The 19158-nt window shown below is 44.1% G+C and overlaps 1 protein-coding gene across 1 annotated transcript; it reads left to right on the top strand.

Moving 5' to 3' along the window:
* The first annotated feature begins 1408 nt into the window (after positions 1-1408).
* adam19b (ADAM metallopeptidase domain 19b) lies at positions 1409-18215 on the top strand. The gene is made up of 23 exons (XM_079268879.1): positions 1409-1855; positions 2119-2231; positions 2332-2402; positions 9165-9243; positions 9462-9538; positions 11040-11241; positions 11352-11417; positions 11853-11924; positions 12032-12198; positions 12429-12513; positions 12808-12947; positions 13094-13271; positions 13356-13445; positions 13652-13847; positions 14440-14548; positions 14668-14884; positions 15115-15192; positions 15842-15950; positions 16043-16172; positions 16293-16374; positions 16479-16835; positions 16922-17019; positions 17095-18215. The coding sequence occupies exons 1-23, from the start codon at positions 1732-1734 to the stop codon at positions 17099-17101; spliced, it is 2847 nt and encodes a 948-aa protein (XP_079125005.1). The 5' UTR covers positions 1409-1731; the 3' UTR covers positions 17102-18215.
* Positions 18216-19158: the final 943 nt, after the last annotated feature.

Raw genomic sequence — 19158 nt, 5'->3', positions numbered from 1 at the left:
GACTACAAGGCATATTGCATCAGTTGGGATAATAACCATTTTGGAATAATGCGTGAACACTCTCAATTCACAATAAAAGGAAGTTTTACTGTTTTTCTCATTCTGCCAATGTTGGGTGAATGCAGCATTACAATAATGAATTCTGATTATTAATAATGTACTCAATTCCACGCAAAAAAGTTGGTTTAATTGTCATGAGGACAACTACTCCGGTGGTGAAAACAGTTGTATAATGGCTTCAGTGGTCTGAGAAGACAACTGAAGATGCAGTGATGTCCTCAGCGTTATCTCCACTTGAAACATACTGTAATAACTAAAAGTGAAGATATTTCGGTCTTTTCTCTTCTTTTTTAATGTCTCTTGTGAGTCCACCAACTTAGTCCAAGTATGATAATAAATTGCTAGGATACCCCTTTAAGAACTGGTGACGAAAAAATGCAGATATTCCTTAAACAACCCCTTCAATTGTGAAACTGGTTGCACAATCGTTTAATGATGCTTGCTTTTATCATTATTATAGATTAAGAATGAAAAAATATATACACAAATATTAATTGCGTTTTTTCTTTTCTAATGCCTAGGATTAAGCTAACGCTCAAAAAAAAAAAAGTGGTCCACATTGTTCCCCGTTTCTGAGAAAGGGCAAGCTCAAATCGTGGCAGCGGCAGCTAGTACAGGCACTTCCTGTTGCAAGCTCAGCTGCCACGACTTTCCGTGGCAGCGGGGCCTGCAACAGGAAGTGATTGCCACTGTATGCTGGCAGCTGCCACAAGATGCTAGTGGCAGCAGTCGCAAACAGTGAAAACGGTCGCGAAAAGTAGTGGCAGGTACCACACAACGGTGGTAACTGTCGCAACAACTTGTTGCATACTGTATATATATCTATGTACTGCGTATATATAGCCAAGTCAATAGGCTATCTGGATTGCTATCACTCTAAACAGTACAATGCATAACCATCCATATTTATAATTTGCATTCCTTTAGTCTGCAGCGTGAAAGTGTTTATCGTTGCCATGGGTAACAGGTATCAACTAAAGTTAGCCCGCAATTAGCTTGTTGACAAAAACGAGTGGCCATACCATGATAATTCCGCCTTTTTTTAATAAACTAATTACAACTACCAACAGTCATGCCTTCAATGACCTTAATGTATTGTCATATAATGTCAAATAACGACAAATAAAGGCTAAACTACCGCGGAATCCGCTCCGAAATGCTGGCAGCTGCCACTAGCATCTTGTGGCAGCTGCCAGCATACAGTGGCAATCACTTCCTGTTGCAGGCTCAGCTGCCACGGAAAGTCGTGGCAGCTGAGCTTGCAACAGGAAGTGCCTGTACTAGCTGCCGCTGCCACGATTTGAGCCAGCTCCTACTGCCGTTTCTTCCATCAGGCTGTAATCAGGATGTCAGTGTCGCTCTCTCGTACCTTTTTCATCATATCCCTCCTTATCTTGCCTCACCTCAGCCCGCGAGCACACTGTCCCTCTCCGCGTGCGTGCGTGCGCGCGTGTGTGAGTGAGTAATAATGACGAAGGGGAGTGGTTGAGAACGAGAGAGATGAGCGCCCCGCGGACTCCGCAGGCATCTCGTTCGGACGAGCAGCAGCGGCTTATCGCGGTGTCACGCCGGCGGCGTCCTCTCAATCTGGTCTGAGACACCCGAGGCTCGTTTACCGCACATGTATGTCTCAGCGTAGCAGATTCATCGGGAGCCGCTCGCGCTGTTAGAATGCGTCCAGGAGCGCGTCGTCCTCCTGCCGATGCCGTGCAGCCCTCTCTGTGGCTGTGCCTCCTACTTCTCCTCCACTGCGCCGAGGCTGCTGCTGCTCTGTCTGAAGGCGCTGTTTACAACGGTGAGTTTGATTGTTACCCCGAATATGTAGACTGCATGTCTCGGGGGTGGAAACTAGATCGTAATTGCGTTGGAATGTATTTCCAGTTTCAAAATGCAACGTGCTTGTTGGGCATGCATAATTATCTCTGTTAAAAGTGAATCATCCAATGCATAAGTGGAAAAAAACCAGATACATTTAAGGTCATTTCAGTGCATACGCTGCAGACCACCCCCAACATGGTCATTTGAAATGTTTCCTCCTTTTTTTCTGTTTTTCATCAGGAGAAAATAAGCAGGGTTCCCTGAGGAGCATCCTTGATCACGTACAGAGTTATGAGATTACTTATCCCACATGGCTGCATCCTTACAGACACAGGAGGTCTGCTGGCAAAGAGGTGAATCTGTAATAATAAAAAAGAAAACGGATTCAAAAAAAAATCTTGTGTATACGCTTTCTTTTGACCACTTCCTGCAATCTCTTTTTTTTCCCTCCAGCATCCTGCAGAGGCTCAGGTTCTGATCTCAGCCGAGGGCCGGGAGCTCAAACTACACCTGGAGAGAAATGAGTGAGTGATTGAAGTGCTCCCTTGTGTTTCATACAAATGCTTTAAGTAGTAATGTCTCTGGTAACTTTCGGTGCAGTTGAGCGCTCCCAGGATTACCAAAATGAGACAAAAAGCCCCCAAAAAACTAATTCAAATAGTCTCCTCTATCAACCTGTTTGCATGTGACTGAATGTTTGAGAATCTCCAACACTGAGCTTGTGTACAGTCTTCTTAGACGTCCCCAAAGACGGGCCGACTGGCCCCGTGTATTTGCCAGATGTTAGCTGTCAGAGTACATTTATAAGGTCAGTGGCCTTGTGGATGCAGAGAGGGGGATGAAGGGAGGAAAGGAGGATGATGACACCCGATCCTTGTGCCTTGGGCAAACAGGAAGTAAGACTTCTGCGTCTGCATCTGACATCCTGTAATCTGATGGAGCGGTTCCTGTCCAGCCACAATGGGATGGTCATAGGAAGTATCTGTCTCATTAAATGGACGGCATGGTCGCTGGGTGGGACGGCGGGGAGAACTGGAGCAGTGGCGACGTCTGTTGATGACTACAGAGCTGTGGTTTTATCCCTTTTGGATTTGAGCCAGCACACAAGTGAAAAGGAAAGCTTTTAAGAACATTAGAAATGGAGTCCATTGTGTCTGACTAAACGTCCCCTAAGGGATTCCCCCCCCCCCTGCTCTCCCTCTCCAGCAGGTGGTCACACTGTCAGATTTCCTCTGATTTCCAGATGGTGTTAATAACTGATATCAATATTTGCAGATCGTTCTGAGAAAGAGGAAACACGATGCAGTAGAAAAGAATCCAATTCATTTCAGTCGTAAGACAAATGTATTTTGAAACCGTTTTGTGCAACTTCTCAACGGTTTCCTGACACAGGAAAGCTGAATTGCTTCACCCGTGCCAATCACTTCTACACTTACCGTAGAATAGGTGTGAGGTATTTGTCATGTGCACCACAACTACAGTGACGCAGTCATTGGCAGTGACATGCTTTGTCCTGAGGCTCCCTCCAACAGTGCTCATACAATATATATATAAAGAGAAAATCACAATCAATCAAGTACAAATGAGAATATCAGACATAATGCAATAGTGTAGTAGTTAAAGTATTGGAATAAAATATATGAAATAGAATGAAATATGATATAACATATCGTAATGTGGTAGACTGTTGTAAAAAAACAAAGGAAAATAATTGTAGAAATAAAACTGTTAATTGTCATAAAGCACCAAAAGAGTTGGGAATAAAAAAGAAATTAAGTTAAAGAAGACAGTTTCATATGAAATAAACACATTTCCTTGACATTGATCCTTTAATGCACTGTGTCTGAGAGCTTTATTGAAAAAAAATCATCTAAATACTCTATTGTGCTTCATTCACTTCAGCAAGTACTTGTATGTTTTTATGCCACAGTTCTCTTCGGGACTGTATGAAAGTCAGTATTAGGGGAAGAGGGGGTCATGAAAGGGGGGAGGGTCATGTGTTTTCTTTCTCTTTTTCTAAAGGGAGGGTAGTCTGCATTTATTTAGAAGTGCAGGACTTTCAACATCTTTACCAGATTTATATTTTATGTCAGCCTTCCCTTGAGCTGCACAAAGCTGTCGGCTGTGCTAGTTCATTCATTCAGTCACTGACAGAGCGGTTAAGTTCGCTAGCTTTTTGCCTCAGAAATGTAGTGGCTGCAATGTTTGGTCAACAAAATGTGCAATTTGGTGGCTATTATGAAAATGACTGTTCAACTAACATACAACGTTTTTAACTGTACACCCTTTTCAATTGGGTAACGTATCTTAAGTTTGTATGAGTCGGGACTTCAATTAAAGATTTTAGAAACTCTTTGTCTTAATCAAAACGAACATCATTCTTGTCAACGTGTGTGTGTGTGTGTGTGTGTGTGTGTGTGTGTGTGTGTGTGTGTGTGTGTGTGTGTGTGTGTGTGTGTGTGTGTGTGTGTGTGTGTGTGTGTGTGTGTGTGTGTGTGTGTGTGTGTGTGTGTGTGTGTGTGTCTCTTTTTTTTTTGTGGTCTGTACGGGCATCGCTGTGAGCGTCTTGTGTGTGTGTGTGTGTGTGTCTGCCTGAGCTTTTATCTTAATGAAAGGCTAAGGTGCTCCCGTAGAGGGTTGATTTGGTTAAGAGCCAGGCAGCGGCCAGTGTGCTGACTCAGGAGTGCAGGAAACAGTGAGTGAGAGGGGGGGGGTGGTGTAAGAAAATGAATGATGGACCGGAGGAGAAGGGTTGAGGTGAGAGAAGTCATGGAAAGAGGAAAGTGGCGACGGTCGGGGTCAGTTTGGTTGTGAGTAATGTGCGTTTGGTTCAGATATGAATCGTGTGGATGCTCTTGCTTCCTCCTCTGCATGACTTTCCTCTGTTCTTCTGTTTAATGCCCTTCCTGCACACCCTAAAGTGCATGAACCTGAATTGAGCTCCCCCTTGTGAAATGCGCACATCATTGTTCCCAACTCGTCCACACCTCGTACGTCTTCCACTGTCCACTCTGAAAGCGAGCACCCCATTCTTTCTCATTTCTTTCCTCACCTCGTCTGATATTCCCCAGGGCTCTAGTGCAAATATGCATCTCCCACACGCTGGCTGCGGTCAGGGTTTGGGAGACTGAGGCCACACGCAGACAGACGACACACATACAAACACACTTGTACACACATATGGCAGCAGCCGCCCAAAGGAACACAAACAAGGTTGGAAGCTCAGACCTGATGGATCACAGGTCTGGGGAGCAGAGACCAGGGATGCATTCGCCTTGTCCTTGTTTCTATGTTTAGTCTCACAGTGGCTCGGTCCCATCTGCTTTGATGTCTTAATGTAGGCCAGTGTGTTAGGGAAACACTCACACACACACACACACACACACACAAAGGGCTTCGCACCACTGTACATTGGCCTCCCTGTGCAATAAAAGCCTCTTCATCATCCGTTGCAGAGTGGTACTTTGACTTTGCGTCAGCTTTCTCCCTCCCTCCACTCGCATGCGGTGATGTCATCTGATCCTATGAGAGAATGCGACCCACTGACCCTAATGCATTACCCCACGTCCACTCCCGCCCCCCAACCCCTCACTATCTCCCAAGTACATTAGCATTACTCCCCCACCCCGTCTCTCCCCTCATGAGGCTGAACCAAGCCTTTGTCTCAGCCTCACTGCCAGACAGTCCTGATTCAGCCAGTACTGAGCTCCTCAATCACAGCATCTGTCTGGACACTGGACTAAGTCCAAACTCTGTGGAGCTCTCCCACCATCGCACAGAGATGTGCGCAGTCTTGATTTGAAAGCTCTCACAGCATTTCACAGAATGCAATTAGACTCAAGGGTTGACTCTTTTTGTTGAGAGTTAGATGGGACAGACCTTCTAAGTCTGTACGGTAAATACGAAACTACAACCAGCAGCAGCTTAGCTTAGCTTAGCATTAAGACTGGAAACAGGGGAACTCAGCCAACTCCTCCTAACAGCACCTCTAAAGCTGATTAACACCATATATTGTTTGTTTAATCCGTGAAAACACCAAAGTCTAAAAACAATCATTTGGTTAAAGGGGGTTATATGACAGACTATTTCTTAGCAGGCGCAGTGACTTCCTGGAGCTGGTTGCCAGCAGCGTCACTGTGACAGCAAGATCCTCGGAGGTCACTGCACCCGGCCAAGAAGTAGTCCTCTGCGTAACCCGCGTAAAACCGAATTATAGGCTTTGTTTAATCTCTGTTTTTGTACGGGGAAGCAAATGAGATAAAGGGTGTGACTCAGTGAGCTTCAGAGATGCTGCGAGACAGATTTCGTTGTCATTTGCTCGAGCCAGGATAGCTGCTTCCTCTTGTTCAAAGTCTTTCTGCTGAGCTAGCTAACTGTCGCTTCATATTTCGCCTACAGATGTGAAAGTGATATCAGTTGTCTCAACCAACTCACAGCTAGCAAGCAAATATGTGAATTATTCATTTTAGACTTGGCAGGTAATGGTTCAAATTGGTGAAAAACTCAAGACGACAACCAGACACCCTAAAGATAGCAAGAGCAACAAAAAAAAGCTTTCTCAAGCAGAGCAACAAGAAACAGCAAAACATTAGTACAATAATACAGCAACAATATCCACCATTCGGTACATTTAGCCATGCAAGTGACACGAAGCAACAACTAAGAATTAAGACAACCATTTTTTGACGCATACACGCATGCAGAGCAGCAATAAGACATTGAGCAGGAAGGTTGATCTTGATCAAATGTTAAAAGATGCATTATGTCACTTTTTCATGTCAAAACAAGCTTTTCTCCATCATGCTTAACTGCATGTGCATTGCAGTTGTCCTCATATTTTTATCACACCGTTAACGCTCCACTAACCTGAACTACACTCTTTTAATTTTTACAACTGGAGACACTGGTAGTCAACTTGAAACTACACAGTTTAACCGCACCTGCAAGTTATTTTGGGTGGTTCCTGCGGTTGTTTCTGCCGGATGACAGATGCATTGTTTCAGCTTTCAGTTCTTTACGGTTTAAATAAACCACCAGTTGGCACAAGTTCAGTGGCTGTGGCATTAAAAAGTCATGTCAAAGGAGTTATTTTCACTGCCTAAACAGAGAAGGCATTAACTCTATTTAAGCTTCCACAGAAGAGACAGTCGCCTTTCACCAGCATTTTAGTAATGGGGGAAAAGACAAAACTAAGCTGGCATTAGGTTTTCAGTAGTGACAATGGCTTTGTTAACAGCATGTTGTGTCTATATGTCACATAGCGGCATGTTATACAGTCTATGGGTGTACTCAGCTGCTGACTGGCATGGGAGAATCAGGGAGAATGGAGGAGAGAGAGTCATTATGCGTCTTCTCGTGGAAGAAGGGAGCCTTCCTGTATATAGCAGCCGGGTAAAGCTCAATCAATCATCAGCCACTCTGCCATTAATTCTGCCTTTTTAAAGCGACAGAGAGGGTTACACAGACGAGAGGAGTGCATGATGGGAATATTCGGGGAGTTGAAGAAGCAGGAAAACTTGAGGAAGGCCAGATATAAATGCGGTTAGAAGGTCAAATCACAATACGGGGGGGTTACCCAGTTTAGGGTGAGTCAGCCGGATGCATTACTGCTGACTGATCATTTTTAAGTCTCCCAACCCCAGGGTGGTGATCTGTTAAAGGATGAAGCAGACGTTGTCTGTCTTTGTACTGCTCTGTGGCTGATTGCATCAACAGGCTGTCATTGTTTCAAGTGGCTTGTCTCCTTCGGGGCATCTGACGGAAGAGAACAGAAAAATCCCCATCTTCCCTTCATTTGTCTTCATCCTTTAAAGGAATAGTTTGACATTTTGGAAAACACACTTCTACTTGCTTCCTTGCCGAGAGTTAGATAAGAAGATCGATACCTCTCTCATGTCTGTGTGCTGAATATGAAGCTACAGCAGCTGATTAGCCTAGCTTAGCATAAATACTTTAAACAGGGGGAAATAGTTAGCCTGGCTCTTTACAACAATAAAAAAAAAATCCAGCAATCACCCTTTAGGCTCATTAATTAACACATCATTTCTTTAATACGTACAAAAAGTTGCAGAGTCACTGAAACCAGAGCCAGGCTTGATGTTTCCCCCAGTCTTTATGCTAAGCTAAGCTAGCCAGCTCCTGGCTGTAGCCTTATATTTAATGGACAGATATGAGAGTGGATAGATCTTCTCATCTAACGCTCTGCAAAAAAATGAGAATTAGCACTGTTGAACTATTAATTTAACTTCACCCCACTGATTTTCACGAATTCTATCTGGCAAATATGAAAAAGGAAGAACAGAATACATAGCTACTACCCTGAGGTGAAGCCACAAGCTGGCTAAAATGGAAAATAGGTGGAGATACATGATGAGTGGGACATCTTGGGGTCTGTCTGTGTTTATTTGAGACTTAAGTCAAGTCCAGTCTTTCGATCAGCACCAGTAGATACTTGTAGGTTTCCCTAGAGCTTGATACCATTGCCGTTACAGGCTGTTTGATGCATCCGAGTTTGACCGTAGGGGGAGATTTAGCGATACAGAGCAAAAGAAAACCAGCTGTGAGTCAGGCAGAGTTTATGAATGAAAACAGGAAGAATGGATTGAGACAGAGCTGGAAGGAGAAAGACAGGAAAACAAGCATCTGTACGAGATGTAAATATTGGGCCGGTAGGTTGACAGAAGTTTGACAGAAACGGCCCGAGTCTGAAGACACTCACTCAATCACATACACAGATGGAAGAGTAAGAGGAATGTAATGTTTCTCTCGGTATGTGTGTGTTTCCCTGATTTATCAGCCTCTCCTGCGCAGTCTGTATTGTATACTAATGGAGAAATTCCAGTAATGGAGAAAAGAAAAAGAGGACTTTTGTAAATAATAGCCCTGTCAAACCAATGCATACCACCAAATACACTCTCAGCATAGGGAAGTTACCATCTCTTACTTGAGCGATACTTTTACAGAAAGTAAAAAGGGTAATTTGGGAAAGTATACATATGGATTTTGTTCCAGTCCCAAAACCTTTCCACTTTATTCCTCGTATTTCTGAAAGGATCTTTGTCTAAATCTTTAAAGCGGTCTGGTTTTGTCTCCGTCAGAGTTAATGTTTCATGAGCTGTGGGATGCTGGAGAGAATCCGTCCTCTTCTATCTCCTCTGTTTGCCCCAGCTTTTACTCACTTTTCACCATTGTTCCACCATATTGCTGCTGTTTCAGGAGATTGAACGTTAGACGCTACATATATTCTCTTGCAAATTGCCTCTGAGTTGTGTGCCATCTTCCACCAGGCAGCTGTTGGCCCCTGGATATCAGGAAATATGGTACACTCCCGATGGAGCCCGCAGGTCCTCCTCTCCTGCCAGCACTGTAAGTTTGATGCTCTTAAAATGCAGCGGGGAGCTGTAAGTGATCATAGAAGAGAAATGGATACAAATGCAGTTCATCAAATCCTATGGCAGGAGAATAACGAGCGTTATGGTCATAAAATATTGCATTTCATGCTTCCATAACGAGGTGTTCTGGTTGGATGACCGTCTCTCTTATCACTGTGCGTGTGTTGAGCTTTAATTGTTTTTGTGTTGCAGGGACACTGTTTCTACCATGGGGAGGTTCTGGGCATGAAAGGCTCAAGTGTTGCTGTGAGCACATGCTCAGGACTCAGGTAAGTGAAACTCCACCACGGGCTGTTTTCGTTAAGTTTTCAAATATTTAGTGTTGGTCCCAATGCTGAAAGACATTTCTTAGAATTCTAAGAAGTGTCCCATGAGACTAAATCCCTCTAAAAGTAAAACGCTGTTCTTTAAGACAGCTCCTAGAGTTAAGAGCAGGGAAGAGCACTCTCTGTAGCTTCAGCGTTACTTCAGCCAAGGATTACAGAGCCGCAAGAAACGGAGCCAAGAGGAACGTTTTCCCAATATGCATTAGCCGGGAGTTGGTGCTGCAGAATAAATCATGGAGGGAAGGTATTTCTGATTGATGTTACGAACGATGTGTTGGCAGCGCTCGCTCAATGAATGGAAGCTTTTAGCTCCATTAATGCCAATTTTACTGCCTCAGTTCTTTTCATATTGGGCCAGCAAAACACAATTAATGGATACGTTGTAATTTTCTTACTATTTTCTAAGTCATTGATAAAATACTTGTCTACATAACACACACAAATACATATGTAAGAAATCTAGCTGATAATCCCCTTCCCCGGTTACATGAACCAGGTTTCTCCTCAACACAACCTTTAATAAATCAGGTTATTGCCATATTAAGATCAGTACAAAAAAATGCATCTATCAGACTGTTTCCCTCAGCTGGGAATCCTAGCTATGAACTTTTGAGAGCAAGTTGAGAGCTCTCGGAAAGAATCCTCAGATTGTTTGTGAACAGGATTTAGTAGATGAAAAGAACCAAAGCCTGCACATCGGTCCAGCCTGTGATCAAGCCATGGCTGAGTAGATGAGGTAACAGGAAACAGTTATGTCCAGTATGTCATTGGCTCGGGAGCTGTTCATTGAGTACAGCTCAGAATGGAGATCCTGTGCTTTCTGCTGGTGTCGATCCAAGGCAGCTGAGCCTTCCTGCTAGACACACCGGCATCAGTGGAGGAACTGGAGAGCACTGACAGAAATCGTAGCCCCATGTGTGTTTCCATGGGTTCAGTGCTCTGCATCTGGAGGACGACTGAATGAATACGTCTTCCTGCTAATGTAGATTCTCTGGAGAAATGCAAACGCAGCAGGACACTGACATGTGGGCGTCTGACCTCTCCAGATGTTTGCACGCAGCTGCTTGAGCTCCTGCTGCGTGCATGCTCGCGTGTTTGTGTATAGACATCTGCGTTTATGAGGGGTTTTGTGAAGAAGCCAAAAGATTGTGTACTGCTGTCTGCCCCAGCTGATTTTCATTTATAAACAGCTGTAAATAGCTTTAGACACTTCGCTCCGCTCCACCCATCCGTAAAACCACCACAGCCAAATAAAAAGAATCCCAATGAAGGATAGCTGTTGGAAATTACATTTAATCTGATGTTTTTAAGATTTATTTACATTATTTGCTATCGATTTACCAGTCGGCCACAGTGTGCAAACACACAGACGGGCTCATCGACCCACATTGATTTCCTCGAGCTGTGATTGGATGGAACCATCAGCAGTGTCTTGTTTCCCCAGGGGACTGATTTCTCTGAACACAAGCGTCAGCTACCTGATAGAGCCTCTTCCCGTTTCCACGGGTGCACAGCAGCACGCCGTGTTCAGAGCCGAGAGTCTCCGCCTACCCGGAGGCAGCTGCCTGCATCACCGTGGCAACGGGCAGCAGGAGGAGGGTCTCGACGACTTCATCCACGGAATGATGTCATCGCGGAGCGCGAGGGTGAGTTGGGAGAGGACAATGGACAAAATCACCTGCAACCCACAATCCTTTGCAGGTTTTCCACAAAATCATGACAATATTGTCACCACATATTCTACACCTGTTTTCAGGAGAAAAGGGACGTGAGCCAGAATATGAAGTACGTGGAGCTGCTGATAGTGGCGGACAAGGCTGAGGTGAGGACACGGTTGTGGATTTGGTCACATTTGGCCACATATTAACTTGACAGGAAATACAAATGATGACACCATTACATGTGGGAGGACAGGTATCATGAGATGATGGCAACACGCTGTAGATAGGTGTGAATCAGTGTGAATGGTTGTCTGTCTCTATATGACTCAGCCCTGTGGCGTACCCCGCCTCTCGCCCAATGTCAGCTGTGAAGCTGTTATGAGCTATTTAAATGCAGCATAAAATGTATATTTCAGTATTATAAATGTATACTTAAATATGTCAGTAAATTGCACCATCACTCTTTTGGAGCAGGTTGTGGAAAATATAAAGATCTGAATCACATCCTGTTTGTCGTCTCAAGTCCCCTTTTGAGGTTCAGCAAGAAATGGGTGTGTGTCTATTTCGGTGTACTATGTGGTTTATGTCGTTTGCAGTTTGAGAAGCATGGGAGTAGTCTCCAGAAGACCAAACTGAAATTACTGGAGGCGGCCAACTTGGTTGACAAGGTAGCGTCTGATGCAGAACATGAAAACCACAATCAAGACTCATCAGCTTCATCTCACCCATATTGAGTACAAGTCAAATTCTCTGTGTTTCCTGTCCACACCCGCAGTACTACAAGGCCTTGAGCATCCGTGTGGCGTTGATCGGTCTGGAGGTGTGGAACAGCCATGACATGATCAACGTTTCAGACAACCCTCACAGCACTCTGGCAGCATTCCTGTCCTGGAGAGGCAAACAGCTCCGCACGCTCCCCAACGACAACGCTCAGCTCATCACGTCAGTGTTTCTCTCTCCCACTAATCTTCCCATTTGTCATTCTGCACCCACTCCAACGCTAGTGTCCCACCTATCTTCTCTTAGCCTCCTGTCCCGTGGGGGGGGGGGGGGGGGGGGGATCTCTCAATTGATTCTATCTGCATTGTGTGAGACAATAACTATCACCGGTTGTATCCCTGTGGGCCGTTGTCCAGCTGGAACTAATCATCAGTGGTGTTTTGTGTCTCCAGGGGGAAGGGCTTCCAAGGCACCACCATCGGGCTGGCACCTCTCAAAGCCATGTGCTCCGACTACCAGTCCGGTGGAGTGAACACGGTGAGAGACAAGAATCTAAACAAACATTAATCCAGATGGGGTGGCTGCAACTCTGGTGGTACAATGGTTAAGACGTAATCGTAGGGTTGGTAGTTTGAGCTCCAGCTCCTGCTGTCCGTGTGTTGACGTAGATTTGAGCAAGACGCAAACCCCAGATTGTGAGCCGAATGTACTTGTGGGGAAAACATTTAAAAACCAAAAGTGTATCCCAGATTAATATAGCATATTACTCTAGTGTGTAATGTACGTTTTCTACAAATCTTTAAGTAATCTGTTACCCTTCTGTTTGAATAGGACCACTCGGAGTCAGCTGTGGGTGTGGCTGCCACCATGGCACATGAGATGGGCCACAACTTCGGCATGAGCCACGACAGTGCAGCCTGCTGCCAGGCGAAGGCCGAAGACGGAGGTTGTATCATGGCTGCTGCTACTGGGTACGATACGCAGGTGTCCTACAGCCAAACGAACGACCGCTATTAAACTAATATGGAAGAGAAAAACTGAAGATTTGAAAGATGACATTTGATTACAATAAAGTTTGCATAATGTGTTTGTGTGCGTCTTCCTTGTCACGAATCAGGCATCCATTTCCACGCGTGTTCAATGGTTGCAACCTGAAGGAGCTGAAGAGCTACCTGAGCTCTGGAGGAGGGAAGTGTCTCTTCAACCTGCCAAACACCAGATCCATGTATGGAGGGCAGCGCTGTGGCAACGGTTACCTGGAGGATGGAGAAGAATGTGACTGTGGAGAAGAAGAGGTGTGTTGTGTCTCTTGAATGTTGCCATACATATTTTCCCTGTATGTTTTCGCCAGGACTCCTGACTCTACACTCTTTGTGCAGGAGTGTAAAAGTCCCTGCTGCAACGCAAACAACTGCACTCTGAAAGCTGGAGCTGAGTGTGCCCATGGCGTCTGCTGTCATAACTGCAAGGTACTAACATTCACCGTCATTTAAATCTGATGATCGTCCCCTGATGGATGTGTCCCCTGATGGATGTGTCCCCTAGGCTGATTCTCACTATGTGAAGAACATTTTAGCAATTGAGTTATGGCTCTAATTCTGTCTTCACATCTCTTGTCGTCGTCCTCTTCAGTGTGTTTCCTAACCATTCTTCCTGCTTATTCGTCTCTGTCCAGTTGAAAAGGCCAGGTGTGCTGTGCCGCGCTCCCTCTGGCTCGTGTGACCTGCCAGAGTACTGCGATGGGAAGGAGGAGTCTTGTCCTGCTAATTTCTATTTGGTGGACGGTACGTCGTGTGTAGGCGGGCAGGCCTACTGTTACACCGGCATGTGTCTGACCCTGGAGCAGCAGTGTCGCTCCCTCTGGGGACGAGGTGGGTAAACTGAATGCTTCTAATCTATTATCCTTTTGTCCCAAAAGGGGGTATGTATATTTTGATCACATGCAGCGTATACAGCATTGTAAATGTAGCATATTTCAGACATGCGTATGCACTCATTTCCACTTTATTGGGTACACCTGGCTAAAACTAATGCAGTCTAATTGCAAATTAAGACGAATTCTTGATGCAATATTCTCGAAAATACGCATTATCAGTTTCAGTTTAAATACCACGAATGTACATGCGCAACATTTTAGCCATCAAACAATCTCATATTTGATCTTTAAAGCAGTTAAACATTCAGTTTGAAGTGGATATGCCGGGTAGAGTTGGAGAAGACGCCTCAGTGGGTCACAGGATTAAGGGTTATTATTGGACAGTGTCCATATTCACTTTACGACAGAGCCTCCCTGGAGAGCCTTTGTAGTACCACAGGAGCCACACTGAACAGTAAGGGATGCCATCTGGTCTCCATCAGGTGGTCACATTACACACTGTGCAGACATTCACTGCATGTGTGTGTTATTTTGTGTGTGCAGACTTATTCATGTGTTTCTGTGCACTTTCTCCCCTCCGACCACAGATGGCCGCCCGGCCCCTGACCTGTGTTTTCAGAAGGTAAACGAAGCTGGGGACATGTACGGGAACTGTGGCAAAGATCTGTTCGGGAAGTACAGGAGCTGTAAGGAAAGGTGAAGATCTCAACGATTTGGTTCATGTACTTCATCGATCACATTTGAGTTCCTCTACATTTCCTGAGAATGACCAGTCTCACCAAACTGATGATAACCTTTTTTATTCTCTCTGCCAGGGATGCTCAATGTGGGAAAATCCAGTGTTTAACCTCAGCCTCCAAGCCCATTGAGAACAGCGCTGTGCGCATTGAAACCACCGTCATCGTGGGCAACACCAAGATCCAGTGTATGGGAACACACGTGTACAAGCCTGGGCACGGGGACGAGGAGGGGCAGGGTGACACTCTGGACCCGGGCCTGGTCATGACGGGCACCAAGTGTGGTGTTGACTCGGTGAGATTTAATAAATGGAATTTATTGTTGTGGCAGAGAGCATGCTTTAGATCTCTGTTTGAGATGTTGGTTTGTCTATCACCTGCCAGAAAGCCACATTTAATTGTTGTTGTTTACTAACTTTGTGGTTCCAGTCTTTGTGATGTTCAGAAAGAAAAACTGTACCCCTTATAGGAACTACTCTTTAACCCCTTCACTGACTCTCATCCTCGCACCACTCCTTTCAACAGATTTGCTTTAATGGAGAATGCCGCAATGCATCTTTCCTCAGAGCTGATGAGTGCAATGGCAAGTGCCATAGACACGGGGTAAGTGTGTGTGTGTGTGTGTGTGTGTGTGTGTGTGTGTGTGTGTGTGTGTGTGTGTGTGTGTGTGTGTGTGTGTGTGTGTGTGTGTGTGTGTGTGTGTGTGTGTGTGTGTGTGTGTGTGTGTGTGTGTGTGTGTGTGTGTGTGTGTGTGTGTGTGTGTGTGTGTGTGTGTGTGTGTGTGTGTGTGAGGATGCTGGGAGGATTAATTTCCAAAGAGTGCTGGAAGATTTGGCTGCCAGCCCACTAATATAAAAAAGCTTTGCAGTCGTGCAAGAAGTATTTCGATCTTTTACTTCATCAAAGTAGCAATATATGAAAGTAAATATAGCCCAGTACAAGGAAAAGTCATGCATTCTAAATCTTGCTCAAAGTAAAAGTACAGAAGTATTATCAGAAAACAATATATAAAGTAACTTGAATAAAAAGGACATTATTTTTCTCTTAAATGCAGAGAAGTAGACGTATAAAGTAGCAGAAAATGCAAGAAAAGAACAATTTAATTTATTCATACCTAAATGCTCTTAGTCACCACTGAACCTTGGACTTTTTTTCGTACCTATCTCGTTAAGTGTCATTCATTTCTAAACCTGCGTGTCAATGTAATTAATCAACCATTTTTTGTTGTAATTTGAATGTGTTCTTTCGCCAGCTGTGCAACAACAATCATAACTGCCACTGTGATGCGGGCTGGGCTCCTCCTCTGTGTGACCAGAAGGGGGCAGGTGGGAGTGTAAACAGTGGACCTGTCATCAGCCACAGTGAGGCACTTTTTTCATACACTGACAGTTTAGAATATGTCTTTGAAATGATGTAATTTTCTGACTATTGTCTAATGTTCTATTGCCAACAGGCAATCTCCTTCCAGTCCTGGTGGTCCTTCCCCTGGTTCTCTTTGTGGTTTTGTCTGCTTTTGGACTCTGGTGCTGCTACAGACATAAACTCCACCCACTGAAAACCTCTGCTCCACCGCCAGTGTCAAGGTATGGTATTCTGGAGGGTAAAATACCAATACTCTACATTATAGTGAAGAGTGGTTCGCTGACAATTTACTTTCTATGTTGTGTGGATGTGAAAATATGTATTTGTGTTTTAACCCTCAGTTGTTCAGTCCCGGTCGAGGGCCATGTGAGCGGTCACGCAAACCCGATATTCTTGCTTAAAAAACAAGACTCAGACCACCTGGTAAAGAAGCCCACTATGACCCAGACAATACTGCCATTCTCTATTGTTTGTTTTTATTATTAGAGGAAACCCCTGAACTTTGTTATGGTTGCTTTCTTCCCCAGGGGAAGCCCTCTCCTCGTCCGAGCTCATCTTGCTCAACTCGGTCCAGGCATGCTATCGTGCGTCCGGCAGTGAAGCCTCCTCCCGTCCCTGCGTGTGCTGCAGAGCCGAAAGACCAAACACCTCTGATCCAACCTGTAGACAGACAATACTCTCCTCAGGGTTACACTCCACCTTCGGTTAAATCGGCTCAGCTCACTGAGCAACGACGAAACCAGGCCCCTCCAACACCTTCAGGACGCCCACCTTTACCTTTCCTGGACACCAAAACCCACCCACAGCAGTCGGTAGTACCCAAGCCCCGACCAGAACCCCCAAACAGACCTCCACCACCTTGTCCTGTCAACAGACTATCAGGGGTGAGTAGGTTTGTATGTGTTTGAATAAAACCAATTTTGTTCTAGTTTACTGGGTGTGAAATGTCTGATTTGTTATTTGGATGCAGGAACAGCAACAAATGAAAGGCCTGCAGGTGACCAGTAATGCCCTGCAAAGAGGGAAAGCTGCGTTGGCTCCATCTGCTGGCCAGAAAATGCCGAACAGGTAATTTATCTGGTTCCGTTTTCGAATGTAAATCTGTACAAACTCCATGTTAACGTCTCTTTTTTAATCTTATAGAAACTAAGAGCTCAGGGAGACGTTGGGGTCCACCACTTACATCCAACAATGGACTGGTGCAAACTGTCTTTTTGAATATTAGCGGCTGACGAGGAAACTGTACGATATGTTGCATACTTGACACTGAGTGGTTTACAGTGCACTTACACTTGTGTATTGAGGGAAAATGCTAGAATCACAGTAAGCCATAGTATATATATATATATATATATATATATATATATATATATATATATATATATATATATATCACAATGAGTACATTTTAAGTCTTGAATCTTTTAAGATTTATGCTTAATATGTGTTTTGTGAATTAGCGCTATGTGTCTGCTTTCACAACTTGAAACAGCAAACGCTGTGAATTTAATTAAGAACTTTTCATTATTTTCCCAAAAGTGAATGGAAATGTGAAGTTGTTCCACGTGTGCAGCAGTGTTGAAAAACTGTTCCAGGAGTATTTATTTGCAAAGGGAAATTCATGTTTACAACGTAGCATAACGTACTAGACATGGTGTCTCTTTAAGAGCATCAGCTGTAAAGGGATATCTTATATTAAGAAAAGATGCCAATATTGAAGTGCTTAGCCTTCTTATGTGTGAATAAGAATGGGATTTGAACTGGACGAAATGGGACCAGTGAAAGCCCTACATGCATGCTGTAATGTACGCTAACGATGAGAGAGATATATCTGACATGTAGCAGGGAATGTTAGGGTTTTGTCTGTTTGTTATTAGTTTTCGTTTAGTGATTTTATACTGTTGTTGTCTTGCACTTTGAGCAATCATTTTCGTGTCAAAAAGAGTTTTGGTGATCACTTTAAGGTGATTTGAACACACACTGTTTTATAGTTCTGTCACTTACGATCAGCGATGAATTCCTCTTTGTCCATGGCAACATTTCAAATCATTTCACATTGATTAAAAAAAAAAAGTCACCATAGTTGTATTTACATGTGTCAGTTAAACATCAAAATTTCACCATAGATTTGAATCACTGCATGTTCGTCCGACAATGTTGCTGAAACTGTTCAGTGGGAGTTCCATAATAACCAAGAAGACTATGTTAAATGTCCCATGCTGTGTTACAGTGATGCCTTTGTAATTAATGTCAGGTACTGTTAAAAACTGTGGTCCATTTGACCACTTGGGGGGGGGGGGGGGGTGACCTGGTTTTATCTGTAATATGTAAAAACAGTCTGTCAGCTGCCATGTTTTACCTTCTTATCAGATCTATGCAAACCCTGGCACTGTGCAACACTGTGTCTTCAACTTGAATTCAAATAAACACATGGGAAAATAAAAGAAGTGTTATACATTTTAACCGGTTTTGTTTTGTCAATGCTTGTAATCTTGTTCATACCTCGATTTAAACGCTGGCGGATTGAAGAGCATGCTCGGTAGTAGCTTAGTGCATGAATAACATTGGAATTGTTACACCTTTCAATATAGCTGCAAGCAGCACTTCATGCACACACAACGACTTCAACATTCAGGGTTCTTTTGGAGAACATTTTATAGATACAGTAAGTTCTACTTCTGCCAAATCTTACACAGCCAAAAGATCTGCTGCTGCTCGTCACAGGTCTGTACGAATGTTAAACTGGTGTTTGACAGTGTAGTTAAAAAGTGAAAAATGAAGCCTGTGTCTTGCAATATAGCACGTTTTTTTGTTCTCTGCTCTATCGTTTCTAACATGCTTGGTTAAAATAGGTAAATAGTTTGACCACAATAATTCCTGAACAGCTGAATATTGCATGGACTTTGTGTTTTGAGAAAAAAAAACGTTTTTATTTTGAGTTAAATGTAATTCACATCCTGGCCACTTGGGAGCAGCGCAACAACCTGGAAGCACAACATGGACTCATCACGTCGTCATGTTGATATGGCGAACACGCGAGCAAACCGTTGCTGATGTTCACCTGCAGTCTGTGATTTGCACACGAGGCAGAAGCAGAGCGGCACTGACATCCATTTGGAGTCGTGTTTTTGGCCTCTGAAGAATGTAAGTCTGTCAGTCACTCGACGGTTAGTTCTGTTTCAGTGTCCACCAACTACTGACCCTTTA

This window comes from Melanostigma gelatinosum, assembly GCF_949748355.1.
Source record: "Melanostigma gelatinosum genome assembly, chromosome: 5".
Lineage (NCBI taxonomy): Eukaryota > Metazoa > Chordata > Actinopteri > Perciformes > Zoarcidae > Melanostigma > Melanostigma gelatinosum.
This window is presented reverse-complemented; position numbering and strand designations above follow the sequence as displayed.

What these genes read in the sequence shown, in the direction of transcription:
- adam19b (XM_079268879.1), top strand. Translation starts at nt 1,732, where the DNA reads ATGCGTCCAGGAGCGCGTCGTCCTCCTGCCGATGCCGTGCAGCCCTCT. An exon ending in AGTCCGGTGGAGTGAACACG is followed by an intron (nt 12,514 to 12,807) that starts GTGAGAGACAAG and finishes CTGTTTGAATAG; the next exon opens with GACCACTCGGAGTCAGCTGT. An exon ending in CTGTCAACAGACTATCAGGG is followed by an intron (nt 16,836 to 16,921) that starts GTGAGTAGGTTT and finishes ATTTGGATGCAG; the next exon opens with GAACAGCAACAAATGAAAGG.